Source organism: Raphanus sativus, chromosome 4 (genome assembly GCF_000801105.2).
Source record: "Raphanus sativus cultivar WK10039 chromosome 4, ASM80110v3, whole genome shotgun sequence".
Lineage (NCBI taxonomy): Eukaryota > Viridiplantae > Streptophyta > Magnoliopsida > Brassicales > Brassicaceae > Raphanus > Raphanus sativus.
The window spans coordinates 10,096,195-10,120,942 of record NC_079514.1 but is presented as its reverse complement, the minus strand read 5'-3'; the positions used below and the strand labels follow the sequence as shown (position 1 = coordinate 10,120,942).

The 24,748-nt window shown below is 31.2% G+C and overlaps 4 protein-coding genes and 2 long non-coding RNA genes across 18 annotated transcripts; 2 read left to right on the top strand and 4 right to left on the bottom strand.

Annotated features, from left to right (window-relative positions):
• Positions 1–27: 27 nt before the first annotated feature.
• LOC108848277 (uncharacterized) lies at positions 28–1,749 on the bottom strand. Of its 2 annotated transcripts, XR_001949047.2 has the most exons (5): positions 1,390–1,749; positions 1,156–1,202; positions 626–1,064; positions 501–567; positions 28–423 (listed from the first exon to the last, which is right to left on the bottom strand). It is a non-coding gene; the product is annotated as an uncharacterized LOC108848277 (long non-coding RNA). The 2 variants fall into 2 exon arrangements; XR_001949046.2 differs by lacking the exon at positions 501–567 and having other exon boundaries at positions 1,390–1,741.
• Positions 1,750–8,514: 6,765 nt separating this feature from the next.
• On the bottom strand, positions 8,515–9,433 carry LOC130510927 (uncharacterized). Its single transcript, XR_008944710.1, has 2 exons — positions 9,015–9,433; positions 8,515–8,911 (listed from the first exon to the last, which is right to left on the bottom strand). It is a non-coding gene; the product is annotated as an uncharacterized LOC130510927 (long non-coding RNA).
• A 4,718-nt stretch (positions 9,434–14,151) lies between these two features.
• Positions 14,152–16,808, top strand: LOC108839257 (uncharacterized protein At5g49945-like). Of its 12 annotated transcripts, none has more exons than XR_008944323.1 (4): positions 14,152–15,780; positions 16,124–16,185; positions 16,299–16,388; positions 16,533–16,808. XR_008944323.1 is itself a non-coding variant. In XM_057007108.1 (3 exons), exons 1-2 carry the CDS (start codon positions 15,133–15,135, stop codon positions 16,136–16,138), a joined length of 663 nt encoding a protein of 220 aa, XP_056863088.1. In that variant the 5' UTR covers positions 14,152–15,132; the 3' UTR covers positions 16,139–16,185; positions 16,533–16,808. The 12 variants fall into 12 exon arrangements, 6 of the variants coding, with proteins under 6 accessions (XP_056863088.1, XP_056863087.1, XP_056863084.1 ...); XR_008944322.1 differs by having other exon boundaries at positions 16,115–16,185; XR_008944321.1 differs by having other exon boundaries at positions 16,112–16,185; positions 16,299–16,369.
• LOC130510628 (uncharacterized) lies at positions 16,805–18,742 on the bottom strand. Its single transcript, XM_057007102.1, has 6 exons — positions 18,479–18,742; positions 18,010–18,374; positions 17,614–17,914; positions 17,287–17,520; positions 17,006–17,184; positions 16,805–16,930 (listed from the first exon to the last, which is right to left on the bottom strand). The coding sequence occupies exons 1-6, from the start codon at positions 18,726–18,728 to the stop codon at positions 16,820–16,822; spliced, it is 1,440 nt and encodes a 479-aa protein (XP_056863082.1). The 5' UTR covers positions 18,729–18,742; the 3' UTR covers positions 16,805–16,819.
• Positions 18,743–19,584: 842 nt separating this feature from the next.
• LOC108836471 (cytochrome P450 71A14-like) lies at positions 19,585–20,296 on the top strand. Its single transcript, XM_018609625.1, has 3 exons — positions 19,585–19,629; positions 19,742–20,005; positions 20,090–20,296. The coding sequence occupies exons 1-3, from the start codon at positions 19,585–19,587 to the stop codon at positions 20,294–20,296; spliced, it is 516 nt and encodes a 171-aa protein (XP_018465127.1).
• A 1,463-nt stretch (positions 20,297–21,759) lies between these two features.
• On the bottom strand, positions 21,760–24,419 carry LOC108850225 (uncharacterized). Its single transcript, XM_018623794.2, has 7 exons — positions 24,155–24,419; positions 23,686–24,050; positions 23,278–23,578; positions 22,951–23,184; positions 22,664–22,833; positions 22,483–22,581; positions 21,760–22,058 (listed from the first exon to the last, which is right to left on the bottom strand). The coding sequence occupies exons 1-7, from the start codon at positions 24,402–24,404 to the stop codon at positions 21,903–21,905; spliced, it is 1,575 nt and encodes a 524-aa protein (XP_018479296.2). The 5' UTR covers positions 24,405–24,419; the 3' UTR covers positions 21,760–21,902.
• Positions 24,420–24,748: the final 329 nt, after the last annotated feature.

The window sequence follows — 24,748 nt, the reverse complement described above, 5'->3', positions numbered from 1 at the left end:
CAATCTTGCTATAGACACACAAACAAAGGTTCTTAAACAAACATTCATATCTTTGTTTGTATTCATTACATAGTAAACATTCTTGATGCTCACTCTTTTTTTTATATTGAACAGCAGCAGGCAGCTTCATTCAGAAGCATTATCTTTGTTTCTACATATTTTGGAAAAATTTCCATCTTCTCAGATTTGGATTTCACTTGTTCGCACACAATCAATGCATAATTTCTACCACCATCATGAATAACTCTAAGATTGTTATCCTTGCTTTGTAGGGCGAACCTTTTGACGCAAATGTTCTATACTTCCATGGAGAGAACACCTGGAAATTTCACTGTGTTGCTTGTACGCTTCTAGTTGCTTCTGTAAGTCGGTACCTGCTTTCGACATTGATAATTTTGCAGAAGCCATTACAATATCTCCTCCCTACAATCAAAAAATTTAAATCATAATCAAACACCCATGAACATCCTAGAATGTGTATTTTGGATCTCTCTACTCACATTTTTAGACTTGCATTGGTCTGGTCGTTTCAACAGTGCAAAAGCTCATACGAAAGTGACGAAATTTCTATACCAAAAGAAAGTATTGTTGAGTCTTTAGATGGGATGATTAAGGTTTTGGTTACCTTCTAACTGAAGCTGAAGTGATCTGCACCATAAATGTTGCCTTTTCAAGGTCTACTTCAAAAGAATACAACTTCTTGTGTGACGTTGAGCGTAGTGCTTGTTATGTTCAGCTTTGTCTCAAAATCTTCCTTGTCGATTTCTCTATGTCCATGCCAGCCTCTACTTTTCCTTTCTCCTTGTGGTGCCATGTAAACAGGTTCCTCAACCATGAGGTTTATTAAGATGTTGTGGACTCCCATTTGATGTTTCCACTGAAATTCTTCAATAAACAGTTGCTGCTAGTGTAGTAGAAATATGAAGAGTAAGGAGTGATGGGAACTACAAACTTAATAAAGGCATGTTATGAGGAAAAATGGTCGAAAAAGAATGTATTAACTTATTCAATAAGCCATCAAACTATTGTTGATACGATCCTTTATAAGCTGGTGAAGTTTGCACCTGAGAACACATACAACAACAGAGAACTCTTGTTTATAAACCAGACAAAAGTTTGCATCATAAAGAAATGTAAAACCATGTGTATTCTTACCTCTGTGGCATCGCGAAGAAGAGCTAACATGCCAGCCTGTACACATGCTGCGTTTAGGCGAGCGCCAAAAAAATATAAAAAACATCAAAACATGATAAATGGCTTTACAATAAATATACAACAGGAACTCCAAAACACAAAGAATTTTAATTCTGGAATTAATACGATTCTGTTCAGACTCTAAACGGAGATCTGATTAAAACTATGAACAAAAATAGCGGTGAAATGGACTACCTGAGAAGCAAGAAGGAGCATGTCGACTCCCATAAGCTCTCCACCACGCCGGACGTTACTGGCCTCCCAAAATCGGAGCAGGCGAACTTGAACGGAGGAGGAAGAACGGCCAGTCTGGAGATCGGAGAGGAAGAACATATTGTTAGCCATGTTCTGAACGATTGAAGAATGATTCCGAAAGCACGATTGAATGGAGATCGTGTATGATTGATTAAGGAGAGCTTTATGAGGGGGAATCGTTACTGCTTCAGTCACACCGGATGAAGAAGTTGAAAGAGCAATCGATGGGGAAACGCTGGAGACTCGAGACGGAGACATGACTAATCCTAATACAAAACGCGACGTTTAAGTTTGATTGTAAAGGTAGTTCTCGACGGGCCATGTTGTGTGAATAAGCCCAAAGACAATTGGAAAAAATCCAAGATACAGAAAATGATACGGTGAGTTTTGTTAAAGAGGACACGTGTTGCCCTAAGGGTGAACAAATTAGTGACGTGGCCTCTCAAAAAGAGAGTAGCACTCTTCTTTATATAATTAGATGCCTTATCGATACGAGGTTGTGTCTAACTATCGACATTTACTTGATGAATGAAACAGTCACCATATCCCCTTAATAATCGGGTGCAACAAGCCCAATAACTGCATCAATATATTAAACAGCAATTACATAAATATGTGTATGGACAGCTTAAAATATTTGTACCTTCAGTTTTTTTTTTGTCACCTAATAATATAAAATATAAGCCATCTTATTTCAAAATCAAAGTATTTACGTAACAAACAAATATATTATAAGAACCAAATCTATTATTCTAAGCTTAATTTCCAATTTAGTATATATTATCTAACCACCTTTCATAATCACTTAAACATATATTTTAAAGGCCTAACTAGACCATGATCTGTGCGATCTGTTTTTAATTTTTTTTTGTGTTAAAATGATGTATTTGTAATATTTGGTCAAAAATTTAGTTTGAAAACTACTTCTGCAGTTATAAAAAGAAATTAAAAATTTTAATAAAATATTCTGATATAAATTTAGTAAACCTAACTAAAATAGTATAGATGTGGATCATAATGCTTCGAAATTCCAAATATTTTGAATTTCTATTAAAATAAATTTGTTAAAAAAAATAATTTCACGCTGTTATTTTTTATTCTTAGAATTTGACTCGTAAACGTCTGAAAATTTGTTTTCACAATAATTGTTTTGTACTAAATGATATAGTATATATTTGTAATTTTAAATGTATTACATGATTGTTAATATAACATGTTAAAACAGTTTTTTATTATTATTTTGAATAATTATATTTTATAATTTAAATGCCTATTGTATCATAATGTATCATATAAACAAATCCAATGTTGATAACAAGTTATCCCTATATACTAAAGCGCAAGTCGTCTTGCCAATTAAAACCCGACAAATGGAAAGTCTTTTTTTTATAACTGTAAAATACAAAAAGCTGACATTAACAAATTAAGAGGACGTGGTCTTTTATCCATTTCACGGATGATCCTAAATAATAGCATGGTTGACATATATTGTGAAGCGGTTATCTTTGTGTCAGTTTATTTTTTTTTCTGCATAATGTCGGACAGATTATTAGAGAAAACATAGTTGGTTTTGATTTTTCTTTGCTATCCTCTTTTTTATGGAGTCAAATATAAACTAACAATTTCCTAATTTTTCTCATTCAAGTTTTAAGCTATGTTGATTTAAATATTTCTCTATTTTCTTCATGTCTATATACTAAAGCAAAAATCATTCAATCAATAATATTGTGCCACATAATAAATATTTACAGGATAAAAAAATTAAAACAAGATAATTCCTAAAAAAGAAAACATGAATCCTATAACGGTTTCGAAACTCAGTACCCCACGATGCCACGATCCTTCTTCTTTATCTATGATCGCTTACCTTTCACTCTTAGTATATTCCATAAACAAACAGCAAAAAAACTCCCAATCGATCAGCCTTCTTCAGTTTGAAACACAAAAATTCAGAATTGCAGCGATGGAATATCACGAGCCAGTGCTTAGTTCGATTCTTATATATTTTAGTGACACTATCTCCCTTTTTTGTTCATTTTCGCTGGCTTTCGCGGATCACTACATTGCTTCATCGGCATTGGTTAGCGGCTAAGAAGGTTCGAGAAAGAGGGGATACGGGGGATCTGGTTGTAAATAGACTATAGAACATAAAAAAATAGATAGAAAGAAGCCGTAAAGGGATTTTCGTTAAATGTGAATGGGCTCCATTAACCGAGCACGAAAAGATCAGATTGTTGGATTGTTTACTGTTCAATAGGTTTTGCATCAAAATGTAGATTGAACTATGATAAGTAGTTTGATATTAATTTTGATCTATTGTTTCAGATATTTATTACAAAAAAAATTGTTTTTGTATGGTTGTAGGGGGAAAGGGACAAGAAGTGTTGAAGATGGCTAAATTGGTGCTTTCATGGGAACGTTGATTAAATTCTAAGACAAAGTTAACAGAGGTACATATTAGCAACTACATGATCGTATTATTGCAGTATTTGCAATATACAATTTCAGATGTTTGATATCTTAATACATAAATGATAAAAAAATATATTTCTCAACTATTACGTATCCTCTTGAGTCTCAGGAATAATAGGCGCTAGACAATCAAACTCATTAATGATTTGATAAATTTTCTAAGGTGATTTTTTGATGTAGTTTCGCTACATGCTTAGTTTTTACAGTTTTGTTTGTTTTATTTGAATTTTTAAAATTATTGCAGATATTGAATGAATTACTGACCGTAAAAAGCCAAAGACATAAATTTCTCACAGAGCACGTTAATTGTTATGAAAATGTACTAGAAGGAATAGCAAAACAGAAGTAAATTAAAAAACTTCAAACAAAATATCTGTATGCAACGCACTAATTTATAACAATGTAGAAAAGAAACTAAACAGATAAAAGTCAGTTATTATATGTTTATGGTTTGATCAGTAATAAATTTGTTAATATTTTAAAGAGAAAAACAAAATATTTATATGTTTATTTTTATTTTCTTCGGCTAATTTATTTACATGTAACGTTTAGTTATGGGTGTAAAACATTAAAATTTGAATTTATTTGTAAACAAACATTATTTCTGTGCGTGTAGCACGGGGTAAACACTAGTATTAATTAAATTAAAGATAGCAGGTAGTTGCATGATCACACTTAAGTAATGATGCAATAATTTTCCAACTATACTATATGCGATTTTTATTATAATTAAATGTGATAAACTTAGATTTAGGAAATGTATTTATTAAACTGAAAAGACATTATTAATAAAATTATAAATAATTTCGAAAATGATTTAATAGAAAAGGAAAGTTCAATTTTATATTAGGACAACACATTAACTCAACTGAAAAAGACAAACATCAAAATATGTAATTTAATTTATATTAGGACAATACATTAGTTCAACTGAAAAAAAGACAAATATTAAATAGGTAATTTAATTTAATTCTCAGTGACATATGAATGTAAATAACTTCAAAAACTTAGGGACATTTTCTAAGTGTACTTCTATTTTAATAATATAGATTTTATGGCAACAAATTTCGAATTTAGATATACAAAATAGATTTTAAAAACATAATTAAAAACTAAAAAAATTGTTTAACTAGTGGTTCAAGATAACTGGGTTCCAAGTTTTAGTGATCTTTTTCCTGTTTTATATCAATACTATTAATTTTGGATCATTACCCTATTGATATTAATTGAATGCAAAAAAATATAACGACATCTAAATATAACTACGTGATATTAAAAGTATAACTGTTCCTATAAAACCGTAAGTTACCACGTTCTTTTAAAAAATAAGTAACAACTTTCTATAGCTCCACTTTTTTTGACAACTTTCTATAGCCCCACTTAAACTCCTATTTTATGGATAATGTATAAGACAACAAACAATAAATATTGAACTCATATTTGATACATAAATATACTAAATTTAAATTTATGAACTACAAAATATATTTTTGGAAGTAAATTTAAGAATTACTTAAACTATTTAAGTTGATATTATTATGGAAGTATTGTTTATAAAAATATACTTGTGAAGAGACCAGTTATAATCAATACTAGAGTTTGACCCGCCCTTTTAGAGGGCGGGTAAATTTTTTTTCATCATCCTATGTATTGATCTTCCGCTTTTGTTAAATGTCTGAGATTATTATTAATCTTAAAAGTTTGTATTCTGATGGTTTTGACCCGCCCTTAAATGGACGGGATTGTTTTCAAATGATATATTTTCTTTATTTTTGATTGCGTACATACTTTTAAATATTACACATGAAGTATTATATTTAGTATTCTGTAACCCGGTCCGGACCCGCAGTTAAACCGATAACATCGATGACTTTATATGGAATATGGTTAAATTATATTTAAAAGTTTTATTAACCCGCAATTTTGATTGCGTACATATTTTTAAATGTTACATTCCGTAACCCGGTCTGGACCCGCAATTAAACCGATAACATCGATGACTCTATATGTAATCTGGTTAAACTATATTTAAAATTTCTATTAAACCCGCAATTTTTTTGTAATCTTTTATACTGGTAAAATTTATTTATTATTATATTTTTAGCATTATTATACAAATTAACTATTGTCATTTAACCCACATTATACTTGATAAATAAATTAAATTTTTTTAAATTATATATATATATATATATATATTAACTTATGAAATTATTTATTAGTTTATATATCGTACTTTGATATTTGTTTTAATAAGTTGAAATATGTTGTATAATTCATGCATTTATTTTATTATGTTATTTTATAATTTAGAAAATAGTTAATAGATGGATTAATTTACTTTATGTTTATTACTTGATGTAGCAATTTAATTATGAATATAAATTATGTAAATATAAATACTATATAATTTTAATTCTTAGTATATAAATAAAAAATGAATTAAAAATCGTTTTTAACTACAGTTAGTTTTTAATCATGAATTTTTTGATTTAAAAGTAAATACTAAAAAGAAATGTGTATTTACATTTTAAATAAAATATATTATTAAGATGTAATCTTAGTAAAAGATACTTAAGAATATATTTTTAAAGATCTTATTGTGAAATATTAAAATAATTGGTTAGATATAGTATATATTTAATAATAATTAAGTTGGCTATAAAAGAAATATTAGGAAATTGAAAAAAATGTAATGGTCCAACCTAGACCATTTGCAAGTAGATAAAAAGTTCTCATGTTTTAATAGTATTGATTGTTAATTAAAAATCTATCATTAAATTACGACCCGTCACTATTGATCTGGTAAAAACTTAAAATACCTCTATTTGAGTTTAGATTTAGTAAGCAGATGTATGAGTATTTGCGTTTGAATGAAATTATATGTATTTGTATTGTGGAATCATATGTATAAATTAACCTATTTATTTTTATTTATTTTAATTTTTTCTATTTTTTTACCACTTATGCGATTATATTTAATTAATTGTTAATATGAAATCAATGTTCATATTTGATCTGGATTTGTGGCCAGGCAGTGACCCTATATATTTTGGTCTAAATTTAAATAAAAACTGTTAATTAAAAATCTACCATCAAACCTCGTTCTGTCACAATTGATCGAGTAAAAACTTAAAATAATTTAATTTGAACTTATATTTAATAAACATTCTCATGAATATTTGATCTTTACTGAAACTATAGCTATTTGTATTGAGAAATCATGTGTATATATTTTACCTGATTTGATGAATATTGTATCAATATGGTGCACTTTATATTTTGATATGGCAAGTAAATACTCATGAGTATGTTTTTGAGAAGTATTATTTTAGGTGGCTCGTTCTATATGAGGAAGTCTATATTTCTGGGAATTCAACGTATGTTTAAGGGTTATGCGTGATGCAAATCATAAATCATAATAGGTCTAGATCATTAATTACATAATATGACATAATAATCAATAAAATATTAACAATAAATGAATTTTAACTATAAATTTGAACTTGTTTTTAATTATAACAAAATCTGTTGAGAAAAATCTAACAAAATATTAAATACTTTTATTAAATAATATATATAAATTATTTCGTAATTAATAATATAAATTAATATTGACATTAAGTTTTTTGAATTAAAGAAGCATTATCTATTAAAAATCGCAGCATATCTTTTTATAAATGATACTTGCCATAATAATATGTATTATTAGTTTGAATATAAACTATTTAGTTGATTAATTAAAGGTAAATAATTAAAAACATATATTAAAAATATACAATGGCAAGGAATTATAAATACTATTAACGCTTTAAAAGCGTGAAATATTTTTTTTCACTTTAGAAATTACTATTTTTTGTTTGAGTTGAATTTTTGAGTTTTGACGTCAATAATTGAAAGTAATTCATTTTTACGTCTTATATTGCTAAGCACTCAGTTTTTAATTTGGGTCTTTTCATGTTATTCTGTATTTGGATTATTCAAATTGAAGTGTTTAGGACCCGTTTAGAAATCATACATTATCACATTGTTTCAATACATAAAACCCACATATTACCATCTAGTTTACTAATGGTCTGCGTTAATAGAAATAAAAATTCTACACAATAACTGTTGATACTAATTTTGATAGGAAGGCATAATTAATTAAATGTAGGTATTGTTGTTTAAATCAAAGGAATTTCTACTGTTTAAATAAAAGGAAATTCGAAAAATACAAAATTTAATTCAATTATCTTTTTGTATAATCGAAATCATATTATTATACTAAGCTTAAGGTGTATTATAATTAATTATTGTTAATATGTTAAATGGGATTCAGGATTTTTTTTTAAGAATTTGAACTATTTAATAAAGTCCGAAAAGACTACCGAATTTAGTACATTTAACTTTGTACAATTTTTCTAAAAAAATAAGTGGACTTCCGACAAAAATGACATTTATATGGTTATATATAGCTTAGTTATTATGTATAAAGATCATATATATCTTACTCCATGATTTTATTTAGTGTGAACTCAATCTTCTTTCTTTTTTCCCACTACATTTGAAATTTTGAAGATTACCAACCTATAGTGCTTGCTCAATCATGTCTACAGAAACAACATTCATACCAAAATATTGATAGCAAGCGACTTTAAACATGTATAGGAAGAGACGAAGTAAAACAAATTAACCACTCCACCTCTCCCCTCAAAATAAAATTACATATAGACTTTCTTACCAATTAAGAAACATATCTTTAAAGTTCCACTCATAATACTTTCAAACTCAATCAATGAAAAAACATGTCATCGTTAATTACACTTTTACATGGAATCAACGGAGGGGCGTGCTATGAAAGACATTCGGTACACATGATTGTTTAGTCTGTATAATCCAGTTGCTTGACTCGAAGAGAAATTCTCTATTATCTTCCATTGTCTAACACGGCAACGCTGCACAGCCGCATCAAATTGTTTTGCCTACAGGTTGCATGAGATTTTACACGCTGCATAGTAACATAAGAAAATATTAATATATCTTCGATGAACATCAAAATATCTAACACTTGCAAATGCATTTTTTTTTGTTTCAAGGTTTGGATTAGTTACCTTTTTGTTGCTAAGATGATTTCTAGTGATTCACCGAATTTTGGATTGAATTGTTTCTAGGTGTGGATGATATTCACACGGATGCACCAGCCAATTTTGAATGGTTTCACGTCGAAAAGGTAAGACAATTGCATAGCATAAGACATGTATTAGTTATAAAGCTTTGAAGAAGATGTGGTAGGGATGAAAGGTAGAAATATCGTATATATATATTGAATACTAAGTAGGTATCGTTGTCCTAATTCCTAGGAATATAATCTCGTCAAGATTGAGTTTATATCCTGATATTTAGTTTGGTGAATATTGGTTAACAAAATACCCTAGATTGGCGGATGTGCATTGAATTAGTTATTAAAGCTGCAATTACTTATAAAATAATAAAACATTTAATCAAAAGTATAGAATAAAATATATCTCAGTGGCATCCCCTAGACTATATTTGAGAAGTGATTTTTTAAATTTTGCTTATGTGTCATCTCTACAAAGACTCTCACCAAAAAAAATATGACATGGCACACTTAAATAGATGACATGGCTTGTGAATAAAATGACATGGCTTATGAATACTTAAAACCCTAACATTATATCTAGGAGATATATATATATATATATATATATATATATATACGAGTTGCCGTAAAAAAAGTAATATATATACGAGTCTTGTACAAAACGTATTACGTCGATTACATAAGTCTGTCTTCTAAACATAATACTGTCTCACGTATATGGCGATGACTCATGATGATGATAAAAAGTCTCACGTATTTGTACATCTTTTCTTTTCTTTTTCTGGTCACACACTTTTTTGTACCTCTAAAATCTAATCTAATTGATAAAATATGTTTTATGCCTTCAATCAAATTTCTTCATGAGCAAGTTAAATCTAAGTCTTTTATATATGATTTGAGAATTGATTTTGACACATGTACTTTTTACAATCAGTTTCACAAAAAAATATGACATATGTACTAAAATTGATGACATGTCTTCCAAAAAAATATGACATGAATGATTTCATTGAATATTGATTTATATTTTTGATAAATTTTTTAGAAGGTGATAATAACTCATACATTACATTTAATAGTGATATTTAGTTTGGTAAACTTTTTTTAAATATGGTTATATCTTATACATCATCTATAAAATAAATATATTCATATACAACATTAAAAATTTCAAAATATTATTTTATTTTATTTTCTGTAATAATATAATTTGTATTACTAAAACTTTCAAAAATTGCTACAACTTAAAAAAAAATATTTTTAATCGTAAAATCATTAGTTTCATATATATCTAAACTTTTTTATAAATATTGTTTAGTTTATTTTTTTATAATTACACAATTGTATATCATTTTTTTAGTTTTATACAAATTGATTTAATATATTGAAACAATATAAATAGATAGAAAATACTATCTAAGATTATAATTTAAATATATACATATATATTCTTCAATATATTTTTAAATAAAAATTATTTTATCTTAATTTAATATTTAACTAAATCACATCTATATTTAAATATTGGTTAAAATAATAAATCTATAATATTTTATAAAATTTAACTTTTAAATATAAATTAAATTTTGAAAAATTTCTTACTGCACATGGTGCAGGAAGACACCTAGTAGAATGGTAAATACTTTAGAATTTTAAGGTGGCCTCAAAAAAAGGCATTGTGTTTTAATAGTATAGACAGTAATTCATCCATACATAGTGTTCTTCACTTAATTGTTACTCTAGACAGTAAAAATGACAGGTTTTAGTTTAACATGCTTTAAATAGGTTATTCAATTAAAAATATTTATTAAATGTGATTTTACTTAAAGTTAGTGAATAACATATTAACTAATATACATATATATATATATTAACTAATATACATATATATATATATATATATATATATATAACTCATTATTTTCTTGAAACAATTTTCAAAAAAAAAATTCGGTTTTCGGCACGGATTAGATTTGATATTAGTTTTCGGATATAACACTTTAAGAACCGTTCGAATATATATGTCATGTCTAACAGAATAATTATGTTTGTAACTTCTAAAAGAAATATAATATGTTGTAAATTTTAGAAATAAAGTTTAAAAATAATCTTTTTATGCATATAGGACAACTGTATAGTTATACAACTTGGCATATTTAATATATTTATGAAAAATTATATTAAGTTAATATTAAATACAAATATTATTACAAAAAATAAAATAAATATAAAAATTAAAATTTTCAAAAAAGTAAAACAAAAAATATACCCGCCCTTCCAAAGGGCGGGTCTAAATCTAGTATTCTATTAAAACACAAGTATTACCAATTGTTATATGTTGTGTCCAATTCAAAATATAACTGTATAAAATAAACTATAACTGTATAAAGTAAAATATAACTGCATGACCAGTTAATACCCTATGACCAATTAATACATTTCTGACCCGAGTATAATGGTTTCTTGGTGGGCAAAAAGACGTGGTTAATTAAATAATTATGCAGTATTCGTATAATTATACTCTATTGGTGGGTAAAAATTGTAGACTAGTATTATCCAAAATAATTATGCAGTTAGTCGTGCCTGAGATATAATGGCCCTGAAGCAGAATATTTTTTTGGCCTATTTCTTTAAAAAAAGCTGTAAAAATTCTAAAAAAAATGTTGTTTCAAAAAAAAAAAAATTCTAAAAAATGAAGCTGTGTAAAATTCTGTTATTATTGGCCCTTTAAAATAATTATCTTCTCCGGCCCTAAAGCATATGCTTTATCAGCCTCTATTCAGGCACGTCCCTGCAGTTAATATCCTTCTGACCTGGGTTTGTATGTGTTACGGGTATAAAAGTTATTCTCATACTTTTGTTTCAATTGTTACACTACTTTATGAAAACCAAAAATTTAAAACAAAATAAATACTCATCTTCTTAAACCTGATATACTCTCCACATTCGATAAACACATTCGAGACTTATCTTTATCAAAAATTATACAAAACAGATTTTAGAAACATAATTAAAAACAAAAAAAAATTATCTATTGATTCAATCAATGGTTTATATGTGATATGTGAATAACAAAATTAAACTTCAAATCCAAAGTAAACTAAAATAAAACATTATGAATAAATTGTCGATCACAAAACTGATAGAAAAACCTAACTTATTTATTAAAAATTTATACATAACAGATTTTTAAAATATAATTAAAAACTAAAAAGAGTAAAAGTTATATATTGGTTTAATCAATGGTTCAATCGGTAACTAGTTTCAGGTTTTAGTGATATTTAACGGGTTTTATTGCATTTTTAAATATTAGTTTTTGTAAAAAACCTAAACGCGTTCCAAAAAATATGAATTTTAAATTCATATTTTTTGGAACCTTACATGTGAATTTTATATTAAAAATAAAACATAAAATACATAGTTTGAACATATTTATGTAGAGTGTGAAAAAAATTATTAGAGTGTGAATGTTCATTCTTAAATAATTGTGAGACTGCCACATTCCATTATAGTGTGAATAAATTTCTTAAAATATTTCTCCTTTAATATATATATACAATGAAACCTCTATAAATTAATAATTTTGGGACTACACCAAAATTATAAATTTTTATTAATTTATAGAGATTATTAATTTATCGATATACTAATTGAACCAAAAACTCAATTTGGGATTATAAAATTATATTAATTTATATAGATTTTTAGTGTATATTAATTTATTGATTATTAATTTAAAGATGTTATAATGTATATAGGAGATATGTTGGACTCAACATTTGTAATTGTAATTGTGTACTGAAATCTATTTTGAATTTATGATGAGTTTAATCAATTTGGGCTTAAATTTTTTATCACCATGTTTATATCTATAAAAACTGTAATATGGTCAATAAGTCATTTTTATTACAAAAACATGTTTTACAATTTTTTAATATTTAACTTTCACATCATTGAGAACTATTTTAATGATTTTAGAACCATCATCTTATTATTTCCAAAATTGAATTACTTTGACTTTAGTCTTCCACATAGTTTTGAAAGCTTTCAACTGAACGAATAAAATTGATGCATCTAATATATATATATAATTTAATTTGAATATTTATAAAATAAAAATTCATGTTAATACAATTTTATAATTATTTGTATCTTATTATAACAAAACAAATTAAGCTATTGATCACAAAATTTTCAAAGTGATATATTCAAATTTCTAATAATTTATAAACGTTTTGAAAATTCAAAAAAATAACATATAAGAAAAAATCTAAATATTTTTATTATATAGTTAATGTGATTTTTAATATCTTTTAATAATATAAACTAAAAAAAACTAAGATACAAAAATTGCTATCAAATATTCACTATTCATAATAATTAATTTTCATATATACGTTAATTATATTAGGTAATTTCATAACTTTTATTTAAGGAAAGTGCGAGATTGTTTTTGTACATTATTTATCAATTCGATAGTTAGTTTAATAAAAAATGTAATATAAGTTAAGATGGACCAATTTATTTTTCTAAGAATAATATATTTTATATATTATATTTTATATAGTTATTTATTAAATGAAACTTCACAATCATACGGTTCTATGATTATTTATATCGTTTTATAACAAAATATTTAAATCATTGATAACAAAATTTTCAATGTGAAAAATTTAATAAGTTTATAATTTATAAATGTTCTTGAAAACTCATTGAAAGTTTTGAAATTAAAATATTTATGTAATCTTATATGGTATATAGTTTAATCTATATATTTATTTGTTTTATTATTAAATGATACTTTTTACTCATATGGTTTAAAATCATGTGTATCTTTTTATAATAAAAGTGTTAAACCATTGATCATTAATTTTTAACATAATAGTTTAATAGTTTTAGTCATTTATTGTCATTTTTTAAAATTCGAAATATAACATATACGAAAAATCTAAATTTTAATTTTATAGCTAATTCGATTGTTTAATTTATTTTAATAATATAAAATTAAACAAAAAATGATGGAGGAGATATAAATTGTTATCAAATATATATTATTAGATACATTAATTGTCATATATATATATATATATTAGTCATTTATGGTAATTTCGTAGGTTTTATTTAAGGAAAGAAAAGAAAATAGTAATTATATCTATCGGAACAATCATAAATGTTTATATCGTAAATATCATATCATATCATATAGTTTGACCAAAGAATGTATCTAACGACATATAAAAATCGAATGTATCTAGCGACATATAAAAATCGAATGTGGGTTTAAAATCATGTGTATCTTTTAGGGCTGGGCGTTCGGGTACCCATTCGGGTTTCGGTTCAGTCCATTCGGGTTTCGGGTTTTCGGGGTCAAAGATTTCAGCCCCATTCGGATATTTCTAAATTTCGGTTCGGGTTCGGTTCGGATCTTTGCGGGTTCGGTTCGGGTTCGGATAACCCATTTAAAATGTTTTTAAATTTTCAAAATTCATTATATACTTTAAATTTTCAAAATCTATAAAAAATGATAATATATTACATATAAATTTTCATAACATATATGTCAAAATACCTTAATTTAACATATAAATTAGTTTTCTTTGAATATTTGGATAAAGAATCAATAGATATTTAACTATTTTGGTGTTTTCAGTATATTTTAGCTATTTTAAACATTTACTTTTGACTATTTGCATATATTTTCCGAGAATTTTGAAAAACTTAAAGGTATCTTATATATTTAATATTTTTAATATACATTATATATAAAATAATGTATATATTTAAGTATATAAATTTATTTTGGATACATTCGGGTACCCAAAATATTTCGGTTCGGATCGGGTTCGGTTTCGGTTCTTTAAATACCAAAATTTTGAATCCGTTCGGATATTTAATCAATTTCGGTTCAGGTTCGGTGCTACTTTTTCGGATCGGGTTCGGTTTGGTTTTTCGGGTTCGGATTTTTTGCCCAGCCCTAGTATCTTTTTAGGAAAATTGCCAAAAATAACATTTTTAAGATACCACTTTTCAAAAATACACTAATCAACTTTACTCTTAAAATTTAACTAAGCAAAATACTATTGTGCCCCTAGTTTAATTAACGAACAATGGAGGATGAATCTATAATTGCTGCTGAAATCATAGATCCGCAGACTCCAGATCCATCTGCTCTCGAAGACACTGACATCGCCGAGAACAAGAAGAAGCTTTCCTCCTACACAGTCGTCTGCGTCTCGATCTTGATCGCATACCTAATCAACTACTTCCTCGGCAAACGCGCCAACGAGACCCTCGCTCTCTCCTGGGCCTCCAAGTTCACTCTCAAGGACGTAATCTTCGAGAAGAACTTCAGCTTGCTCGGCGTCGGCGAAGGAGAAGACTCTCCCTTGCTACTCAAAGAAGCGACGAACGTGTTCAAGTTCTACGCGAGCGGGCGCAGGTACTGCCACGGGCTTCTGGCGACGTTGGAGTTGAAGAGCAGGCACGATCTGATCTCCATGCTGTTTAATTGCGTCGTGCCTTGTAAAGATGAGATTAGTTTCGAGGTTTATATGAATGATGAAGGTATGGATCATGTGGTGTTTGCGTTGGCGAGGAAGAAGGCGGCAAAAGGGATGTTAAAGGAGATGAGGGATCTGCAGAGGTTTGGTGGGATGGTGGGTGCTCCTGGCGGGAGGAAGTGGGTGGCCGAGGAGTTGGCTGTGGTTTCTGAGTCTGTGGCTGGGGATATGATCACTGATGTTGTTCTTGATCAGGTCTGATGCTCTGAACCTCCTTCTTCGATGATTGACAATGATGTTAGTTAAGTTTAGTGTAGTGTCTTCTTGGACTTCAGCAGTAACCATTTTATGGATGAGCATACAAGCTCATACTTAAGATATTCTTTCTTAAGCTAAAGGGACATACTTGATCAGATTATAGATAATTTATATATTAGTTATAATGGTTTATAAATTATTTGTAAGGAATTATATATAATTTATAAAGGTTTATAAATAATTTCTAAAGATTATAGATCATTTGTAATGGTTTCTAAATTATTTATAATAATGGTTTATATATATCCTGGTCTGGATGATCTTACAGCAGCCTGCAAGGCAATGGAAGGTGTAGAAGTAATTAATGGCTTTGGGTGCAAGATGTCTTGCTCTTCCTACAAGGTAAACAACAAATCTATTCTTAAACCAAACCGGTATGAGGTTTCATGTTTTGATAATCTTGAACTAGAAGAACAAGTATACACACACACACACATTCATAAAGTCTCTTGTAGATTTTGTATGGAGGATTTCTTCCACAAGAAGAAGAAGAAGAGCGAGAACTGGTTTTTGTCTAGCTCTCAAGGTGTTTCTTGTTCTTGCAAGTATGACAAGCATGCTACTTTACAGTTTTCATTCATTATCCTATCATTTTAAGGCTGAATGCATCAGTTTCTTGTACTATGCTTCTAGTATCAACTCTGTTTTGAGTTTGATTGGGTTCTGGGTTGGTTTTTTGGGATGAACAGGTCGATGGTATGGATGCATTTACTGTCAAACAAGCTTGCAAATTTGCTAAGGAATATGCCTTAAAGAATGGACCGATAGTAAGGAATGATGAACCAGAGAAACTTAAAGAGGATCATTGTTTGCGTACAGAGCAGGGTGATTGTAATCAGAAAGCAACCACTTCCCTTTGCCGCAACAATCAAGCATGTAATGATGATACTTTAATATATTTTTCTTTTATGTTCTTGACTCCCTTTATAGAGTTTATCAATATATATATAATAAATGTTTCATCATCCTCTGTCAATTAATCATTAAGAAAACTTGCCTGTCGCCGTTGCTCTCGATCAAACTGGGCTAAGAGAGATAGATGCCTATTCTTCATTTTTAACTGAACAAACGCAGTAATACTACACTCCTGCAAGTGGAAAAAAAAGAGTTAAAAATGTTGTTGAGTGAGAGAGAGAGAGAAAGAGAGCGAGAGGATACTTACTTCTTGCAAATGTTCTTCAGTTGAGAGATGCGTTCTTAAATTGTCAAGGCATTTGTAATCAGGGCCTTTGCCATCACAGCACAATTTGCAATAAAACATTGCGCTATATTCACCACCACCCCTATCACTTTCACTTTCACTACTGTATTTCTGAAGAACGTGTTTTCTTTTCTCTGAAACTGTGGAAAAAGAAGAAGAAAATAAAAACAAAATATAGCTCAGAGACGGCATATAATTAGTGATCAAACATTACTACTGGATGGTGAGAGGAATCTAATCACCTTCAAGTAAGCTATGCCAGAGCCACTCGGCAGAAGGGAGCAGGACTAAGATTTGGTAAGGCCTAGATGAATAAGCCAGAAAAAGGTTGTGTTTCTGGATTTGTACTAGGTGGGCAACGGCAGTTGAGAAGGCCTCATGTGCATCTGTATCAGATATGACCATAATATTAGTCGGAGTAGGATTAGGTTCTTGCTCATCCAGCAAATCTTGATACATGCGCTTGTATGAGACATCTGTTTCAATAAATTAAAAAAAGGAAAGCATATCAAGTTAGATGAAATTTTTAAACAGCCAAAGATGGATAAAAAAAAACTTGGACTACTAACCGCGAACGGCATGTGCAAGACTGACTCCAGTGGAAGCGAGTCCTCGCTGGAGGTGCTCAGGGATGTGGTTTAAGTTGCCATAGGCAGTGATGGAGACAGGACCAGAGTAGCCAAGTTTCTTAAATGCCTCTTCTAAACTCGGACGGACCCGACGAGCATCATATCCCTCGGGGATAGGACAGTAAAACATGTCCCACCACACCAGTATTTTAGCTGTCGCATATTCAGGCGTTGCCGGGTAGTTCCTTCCCCAATGCTCCGTTACCCGGGTGATTTCTTTGTACGTAGGGTATACAGACTCCTAGTAGTGGACAAGCTCTCAAATAGGTTAGACAATGTATTGAGATATATATATATATAGAGATAGAGAGATAGAGAGAGAGAGAGGATGCTTACTTGGCGTGCATGCTTATAACTCGAGAGATGCTTCCTCAATTTCTCAGGGATTTGGCAATCGAAATTGCACGATTTGCAACAAAGCATGGCAAGTGGTGCGCTTCTGGTCTCAATAATTCTATTATTATCCCTAAACCCTAGTAATTTTCCCCATACCCACTCTTCAGAAGTTAGCAGGGGTGAGATAAAGCAAAGCGACTTCGGAAAAGCCAGAAACAGATTGTATTGCGACCGTTGTTGTAGCCGGGCCAGATCCCAAGACAAGTCACCTCTCACCGGATTTGATATGATCATCATTGTAGCAGGGGGAGGATTCTGACCTCGCCATTCCACTATATCCCGATACATGATGTACTTTGTGCTTTCTGTTTATAAAAAGGTATTACTTAAATTTTAGTGATATATTATCACAAACAAATAATGAACCTAAGTTAAAAGTTCCCCACATGGTTAAAAAAAAAAAACAAACCGGATCTGGTGTGTGCTACCGAAACTCCAGTAGATAAGAGCCGTTTCAGGATGTGAACAGGGGTTTCTGTTTGGTCCCCATAGGCAGTGATGGAGGAAACTGGACCGGTGTAGCCTCGTTCCTTGAACGCCGCTTCTAAACTCGGCCGGATCCCACCAGCATCATAACCCTCCGGAATCGGACACTCCTTCATATCCCACCACACAGCTATTTTAGCAGCCTTCGCCGCTTCCTCCCCCCACCACGACATCGATCCTCTAAACCCTAAAAAAACACAGACACAAGTCCAGCTGGATTGTCTGTAAGTAGGGGTTTCCTTCTTTTAAATAAGCCAAACTAATGGGCTTTAACCACATTAGCTTTGAACTTTAATTCCTCTCCACCGTCGCTAACTTCCCCAAAGCTTCTTCAGCGGTGGGGCCCAATCTTCACTACTCAAAGAAACTAACCAAACAATCCACTGGAGCTCACCGTCGCTCCACTCCCGCCGACTTCGCCTTAAAAAGCCTTAACACTTCACCAGCTTCTCAACCCTCGGAAGCACCACCTCCCCCTAACCTAACCTCACCGCATTAATCGACACCATCGCAGCTACGATCTGCGCATTTACGCTATCGGTCTTAGATGAATTCACATCTTGCTTGCGTTGCAAGATATAGAAAAGTTTGTGTATGGACAGTGCAAAACGGCAACCTTAAGTTTGTAAAACATTTGCAATAAAATTATGTTTCCACACACACAAACATGCATCAATAAAATACTTATTTTGCGATGCAAAGAGATCATCTACCGGTAGCTGATTTATCTTCAACTTCTTGGGATGCATGCAGTATTTGCGTTATGAATCTCCTTACAAACAAAACGATTCGATCCTTCAAGAATATAAGTGCAGAAGAGATCAACGTGATAATGGAGAAGCTTTTTTTTTGAGAAAGGGCCAAAAAAACAAAAAAGAGCTTCTCCGTTAAAGCGAGTTCTTCGTCTTCACCAGTAAACCTAAGCAAGCTCTTCATTAATTTTTACGATGTTATAACCAGAGTAGTCTTGGGGAAAAAATATAGCACCGAGGGAGTGAATATATTTCCCAGAACGTAGTGAGAAAATTCATGGAGCTCGTGGGTGCTTTCCCTCTCGGAGATTTCATTCCCAAGGTTGCATGGATAGAAAAAAATCCGAGGTTTGGATAAGAAAGTGGAGGAAGTATACAAAGAGGAAGTTAGCAAAAAAAAAGTATACAAAGAGATTTCTTGTATTTTTTTGCAGGCAGCTACAACAACTTTCGCACTATTAGAGTGGACAATGACAGAGCTTATGAGACATCCAGAGTGTATGAAGAAACTCAAAGATGAGATTTGTTCTGTTTCAACCCATAAGTTATATGTAACGGAGCAAGAAGCTGAGAAGATGAATTATTTATATCTCGTGGTTAAGGAGGCGCTTCGACTACATCCCGGGGTCCCAATAGCTCCCCGACAATTGAGTGAAGATGTTAAAGTACATGGATATGACATAGCTGCAGGAACACAAGTAAATCTTTACATCTTATGATTAAGATCAAACCCTAATGACAATACATATATTTTTAATATTAAATGTGTATTTGGAACACAGGTGTTAATCGATATATGGGCAATCCAAAGAGACTCTTTAGCTTGGGGACCAGATGCAGAAGAGTTTAGGCCAGAGAGGCATTTAGATATGGTTGTAGATTTTCAAGGACAAAATCTCAAGTTTTTTCCATTTGGATCAGGGAGAAGGCAATGTCCTGGAAGTGGATATGTAGTAGCCTTGGTGGAAGTCACATTGTCTTCGAAGTGAATCTCCCCGAACCCGAAACTACCCCAACCGAACAGAACCAAAAATAAGTCTAGTAGTAAATAGATCCTCTAACTCCTTATCCAAACTATCTGAATTAACCAAACCGACACTTGAAATACTCAGGACTCTCTCGTCTAAAAAACAAAAACTGATATACAGTTAACTTTTAAACAAAATATTTGAGTGACTCATTTACAAACTTGTTACATTATTTAATATCCAAGAAACTCTTCAATTTATTACCACTGAAGGTGTCCTTAGAGCATGTCCAATTGGGTGTTCTCCCTTTAAATTGGAAACTTTCATATGGATTTCTATATTTACACTGGGATGCATACAGGGAAGCAGTGGAGTAGGAGTGATATCATAGATTTATTTACTTTAACAGAGCCCTAAGACAAGGCCCATCCCTTTAGAACTCGCAGCCTCCTTGGTTTAGTGAGGTGGAAATGTCAGGAAGGACTTGGTGAGATATAAACCATTTTCCTTTTAAAAATCTTATTGAGTATATCTTCTTTAGGCTGCTTATAAAACCTATTATACCATATGTGTAACAAATCAACAATCTTTCTACATTTTTCTAAATTATTTTTGCTAATTTTGATATATGGAATTCTACTCGACTTGGTCCAGAAAAGCTAGCACCTGAAAACTTGTTAATGATCAACTCAAGAACTAAATTGTGGGACAATTCCGTAGGAATTTTCCGCATTCTGATAAATCCCAAATGACAATAATGAGACGTTTCTGCAAGGAAAAATGAACAATTTTTTTTTTAATAAAATGATATAGCTTACTCAAATGTTAGAACACCAAATAAAACAAAGCATATATAATACCAGACTGTTAGCTTCTTGCAGCTCAGGTCTTTGGGAAACAACATCAAATTGTGTTTCAACAGCACCATCCCCATCATCATAGCCGCTCCCACCACTCCCATGTCCAATTTCAATCATGCATTTCAAATAACAGCAAAGCATAAGATATTAGCAGATCTCAATTTACCAAGAATCTAAGAAGACGAAAGGCGTACAACCAACCTTTGAGATTCCTATAAAATAAAAAAAATTGGGAAGAAAATACCTATGATCCTGAGCATAACCGAAATCAAATTGGATAGTATTACTTTGAGTCACTGACATAACACCTTAGAGATGATCTTATATCCAACGTTATAAATAATTTTAAAGTTAAATTTGAAGTTTTATTTTTGGAGAAAAACACATTGAACCTTTAAATATAGAGTTTTACAAACTCTAAAATAAAGAATCTTTTTATAGATGTTCTAAGGAAGAAAAACATACTAGAATAGTTTGGTCACAAGCACCTGTATATTAATTTAAACCCAATGATTAAATTGCACTGAACACATAATACTACTAAACATCAAGTTAATACACGACATTCAAAAAATTTGAAAAACAGTGTTTGGTTTAAAATTACTCATATGCTGATAAAAAAGATTTAAAATCACTAATAACATTACATGAATGAATAATAAGATGGTTTTCAACAAAGCAAAACGAAATGAGAAATAATTACTGCTTGAAATTGAAACGTAACAAGAAACGATAAATAAGAGCTTCTTCCAGGACTGGTAACAATTTCACCACACGGTTTGAGATTTTGGAGCTCTACGTCGAGAGCCACGTCTGCAGGTTTGAGATTTTCGAGCTCTAAGTCGACGTAAATGATTATCAAGAAGACGAAAACCCGTCCGGAATGCTTTCCTCATACGTTTGATATTTGGAGAATTTTTTACCTACAACAACATTGTAGTATATAAATGAAACAAGAGCATTTGGATACGTCAAAACATGCAACATGTATATGAATGAAGTAAAGAGCATTTCAATAACACTTTTTTCATTACTGATTTCAAAATTTAGGAGGCCCTATTCAAACTAAAGTAACATTTTTTAAATTATTATACAAATTATTTTAAAAACAAATAATCTAAACTATAAATATAACTGAATAAGAAAATAGTCTATTTATTTTAACTATAATATTATAAAACTAATTTAATATATTTTTCTTTTATTAAAAAAAGTTGTCAACATTATTTCTATATGTTTATCTTTTAGTTTTTTTATAATGACTTATGTTCATGACTCCCTTTATAGAGTTTTATACTTTATATATAATAAATGTTTCATCATCCTCTGTCAATTAAGAAAACTTGCCTGTCGCAGTTGCTCTCGATGCTCTCGATCATACTGGGCTAAGAGAGATAGATGCCTATTCTTCATTTTTAATTGAACAAACGCAGTAATACTACACTCCTGCGAGTGAAAAAAAAATACTTTACTCATCACGCGAGTGAAAAAAAAAAGAGTAAAAAGGTTGTTGAGAATATATACTTACTTCTTGCAAATGTTCTTCAGTTGAGAGATGCGTTCTTAAATTGTCAAGGCATTTGTAATCAGGGCCTTTGCCATCACAGCACAATTTGCAATAAAACATTGCGCTAGATCCACCACCCCTATCACTTTCACTACTGCATTTCTGAAGAACGTGTTTCCTTTTCTCTGAAACTGTGGAAAAAAGAAGAAAAAAAAAACAAACAAAGTATAGCTCAGAGAGGGCATATAACTAGTTATCAAACAGGACTAGTGGATGGTGAGAGGAGAGAACAAAGAATCTAATCACACCTTCAAGTAAGCTATGCCAGAGCCACTCGGCAGAAGGGAGCAGGACCAAGATTTGGTAAGGCCTAGATGAATAAGCCAGAAAAAGGTTGTGTTTCTGCTTTTGTACTAGGTGGGCAACGGCAGTTGAGAAGGCCTCATGTGCATCTGTATCAGATATGACCATAATATTAGTCGGAGTAGGATTAGGTTCTTGCTCATCCAGCAAATCTTGATACATGCGCTTGTATGAGACATCTGTTTCAATAAATTAAAAAAAGGAAAGCATATCAAGTTAGATGAAATTTTTAAACAGCCAAAGATGGATAAAAAAAAACTTGGACTACTAACCGCGAACGGCATGTGCAAGACTGACTCCAGTGGAAGCGAGTCCTCGCTGGAGGTGCTCAGGGATGTGGTTTAAGTTGCCATAGGCAGTGATGGAGACAGGACCAGAGTAGCCAAGTTTCTTAAATGCCTCTTCTAAACTCGGACGGACCCGACGAGCATCATATCCCTCGGGGATAGGACAGTAAAACATGTCCCACCACACCAGTATTTTAGCTGTCGCATATTCAGGCGTTGCCGGGTAGTTCCTTCCCCAATGCTCCGTTACCCGGGTGATTTCTTTGTACGTAGGGTATACAGACTCCTAGTAGTGGACAAGCTCTCAAATAGGTTAGACAATGTATTGAGATATATATATATATATATATATATATAGAGATAGAGAGATAGAGAGAGAGAGAGGATGCTTACTTGGCGTGCATGCTTATAACTCGAGAGATGCTTCCTCAATTTCTCAGGGATTTGGCAATCGAAATTGCACGATTTGCAACAAAGCATGGCAAGTGGTGCGCTTCTGGTCTCAATAATTCTATTATTATCCCTAAACCCTAGTAATTTTCCCCATACCCACAGTGCAGAAGTTCGCAGGGGTGAGATAAAGCAAAGCGACTTCGGATAAGCCACAAACAGATTGTATTGCGACCGTTGTTGTAGCCGGGCCAGATCCCAACAGAAGTCACCTCTCACCGGATTTGATATGATCATCATTGTAGCAGGGGGAGGATTCTGACCTCGCCATTCCACTATATCCCGATACATGATGTACTTTGTGCTTTCTGTTTATAAAAAGGTATTACTTAAATTTTAGTGATATATTATCACAAACAAATAATGAACCTAAGTTAAAAGTTCCCCACATGGTTAAAAAAAAAAAACAAACCGGATCTGGTGTGTGCTACCGAAACTCCAGTAGATAAGAGCCGTTTCAGGATGTGAACAGGGGTTTCTGTTTGGTCCCCATAGGCAGTGATGGAGGAAACTGGACCAGTGTAGCCTCGTTCCTTGAACGCGGCTTCTAAACTCGGTCGGATCCGACCGGCATCATAACCCTCAGGAACCGGACAGTCCTTCATATCCCACCACACAGCTATTTTAGCAGCCTTCGCCGCTTCCTCCCCCCACCACCACATCCTCTAAACCCTAAACAAACACAGACACAAGTCCTCTATCTCTGTAGTAGGGTTTCCTTTAAGTACACCAAACTAATGGGCTTTATCCACTTAGCTTTGAACTCTCCCAACTCTCATTCCTCTCCACCGTCGCTAACTTCTCCAAAGCTTCTTCAGCAGTGGCGCCCAATCTTCACTACTCAAAGAAACTAACCAAACAATCCACTGGAGCTCACCTTAGCTCCACCAGCACCACTCTCGCCAACTTCGCCTTAACAGCCTTACACTTCACCAGCTTCTCAACCCTCGGAAGCAGCACCTCCCCCTAACCTAACCTCTCCGCATCAATCGACACCAGCGCAGCT

Coding starts and splice junctions, on each gene's coding strand:
- LOC130510628 (XM_057007102.1), bottom strand. CDS start 18,728: ATGTCGTGGTGGGGGGAGGAAGCGGCGAAGGCTGCTAAAATAGCTGTG. Junction 18,375..18,478: donor GGTAGCACACACCAGATCCG/GTTTGTTTTTTT, acceptor TTTTATAAACAG/AAAGCACAAAGTACATCATG. Junction 17,915..18,009: donor GTTATAAGCATGCACGCCAA/GTAAGCATCCTC, acceptor GTCCACTACTAG/GAGTCTGTATACCCTACGTA.
- LOC108850225 (XM_018623794.2), bottom strand. CDS start 24,404: ATGTGGTGGTGGGGGGAGGAAGCGGCGAAGGCTGCTAAAATAGCTGTG. Junction 23,185..23,277: donor TCTTGCACATGCCGTTCGCG/GTTAGTAGTCCA, acceptor TTATTGAAACAG/ATGTCTCATACAAGCGCATG. Junction 22,059..22,482: donor ATCGAGAGCAACTGCGACAG/GCAAGTTTTCTT, acceptor ATGTTGTTGTAG/GTAAAAAATTCTCCAAATAT.
- LOC108839257 (XM_057007104.1), top strand. CDS start 15,133: ATGGAGGATGAATCTATAATTGCTGCTGAAATCATAGATCCGCAGACT. Junction 15,781..16,111: donor CTGATGTTGTTCTTGATCAG/GTCTGATGCTCT, acceptor ATGATCTTACAG/CAGCCTGCAAGGCAATGGAA.
- LOC108836471 (XM_018609625.1), top strand. CDS start 19,585: ATGGAGCTCGTGGGTGCTTTCCCTCTCGGAGATTTCATTCCCAAG. Junction 19,630..19,741: donor TCGGAGATTTCATTCCCAAG/GTTGCATGGATA, acceptor ATTTTTTTGCAG/GCAGCTACAACAACTTTCGC. Junction 20,006..20,089: donor ACATAGCTGCAGGAACACAA/GTAAATCTTTAC, acceptor TTTGGAACACAG/GTGTTAATCGATATATGGGC.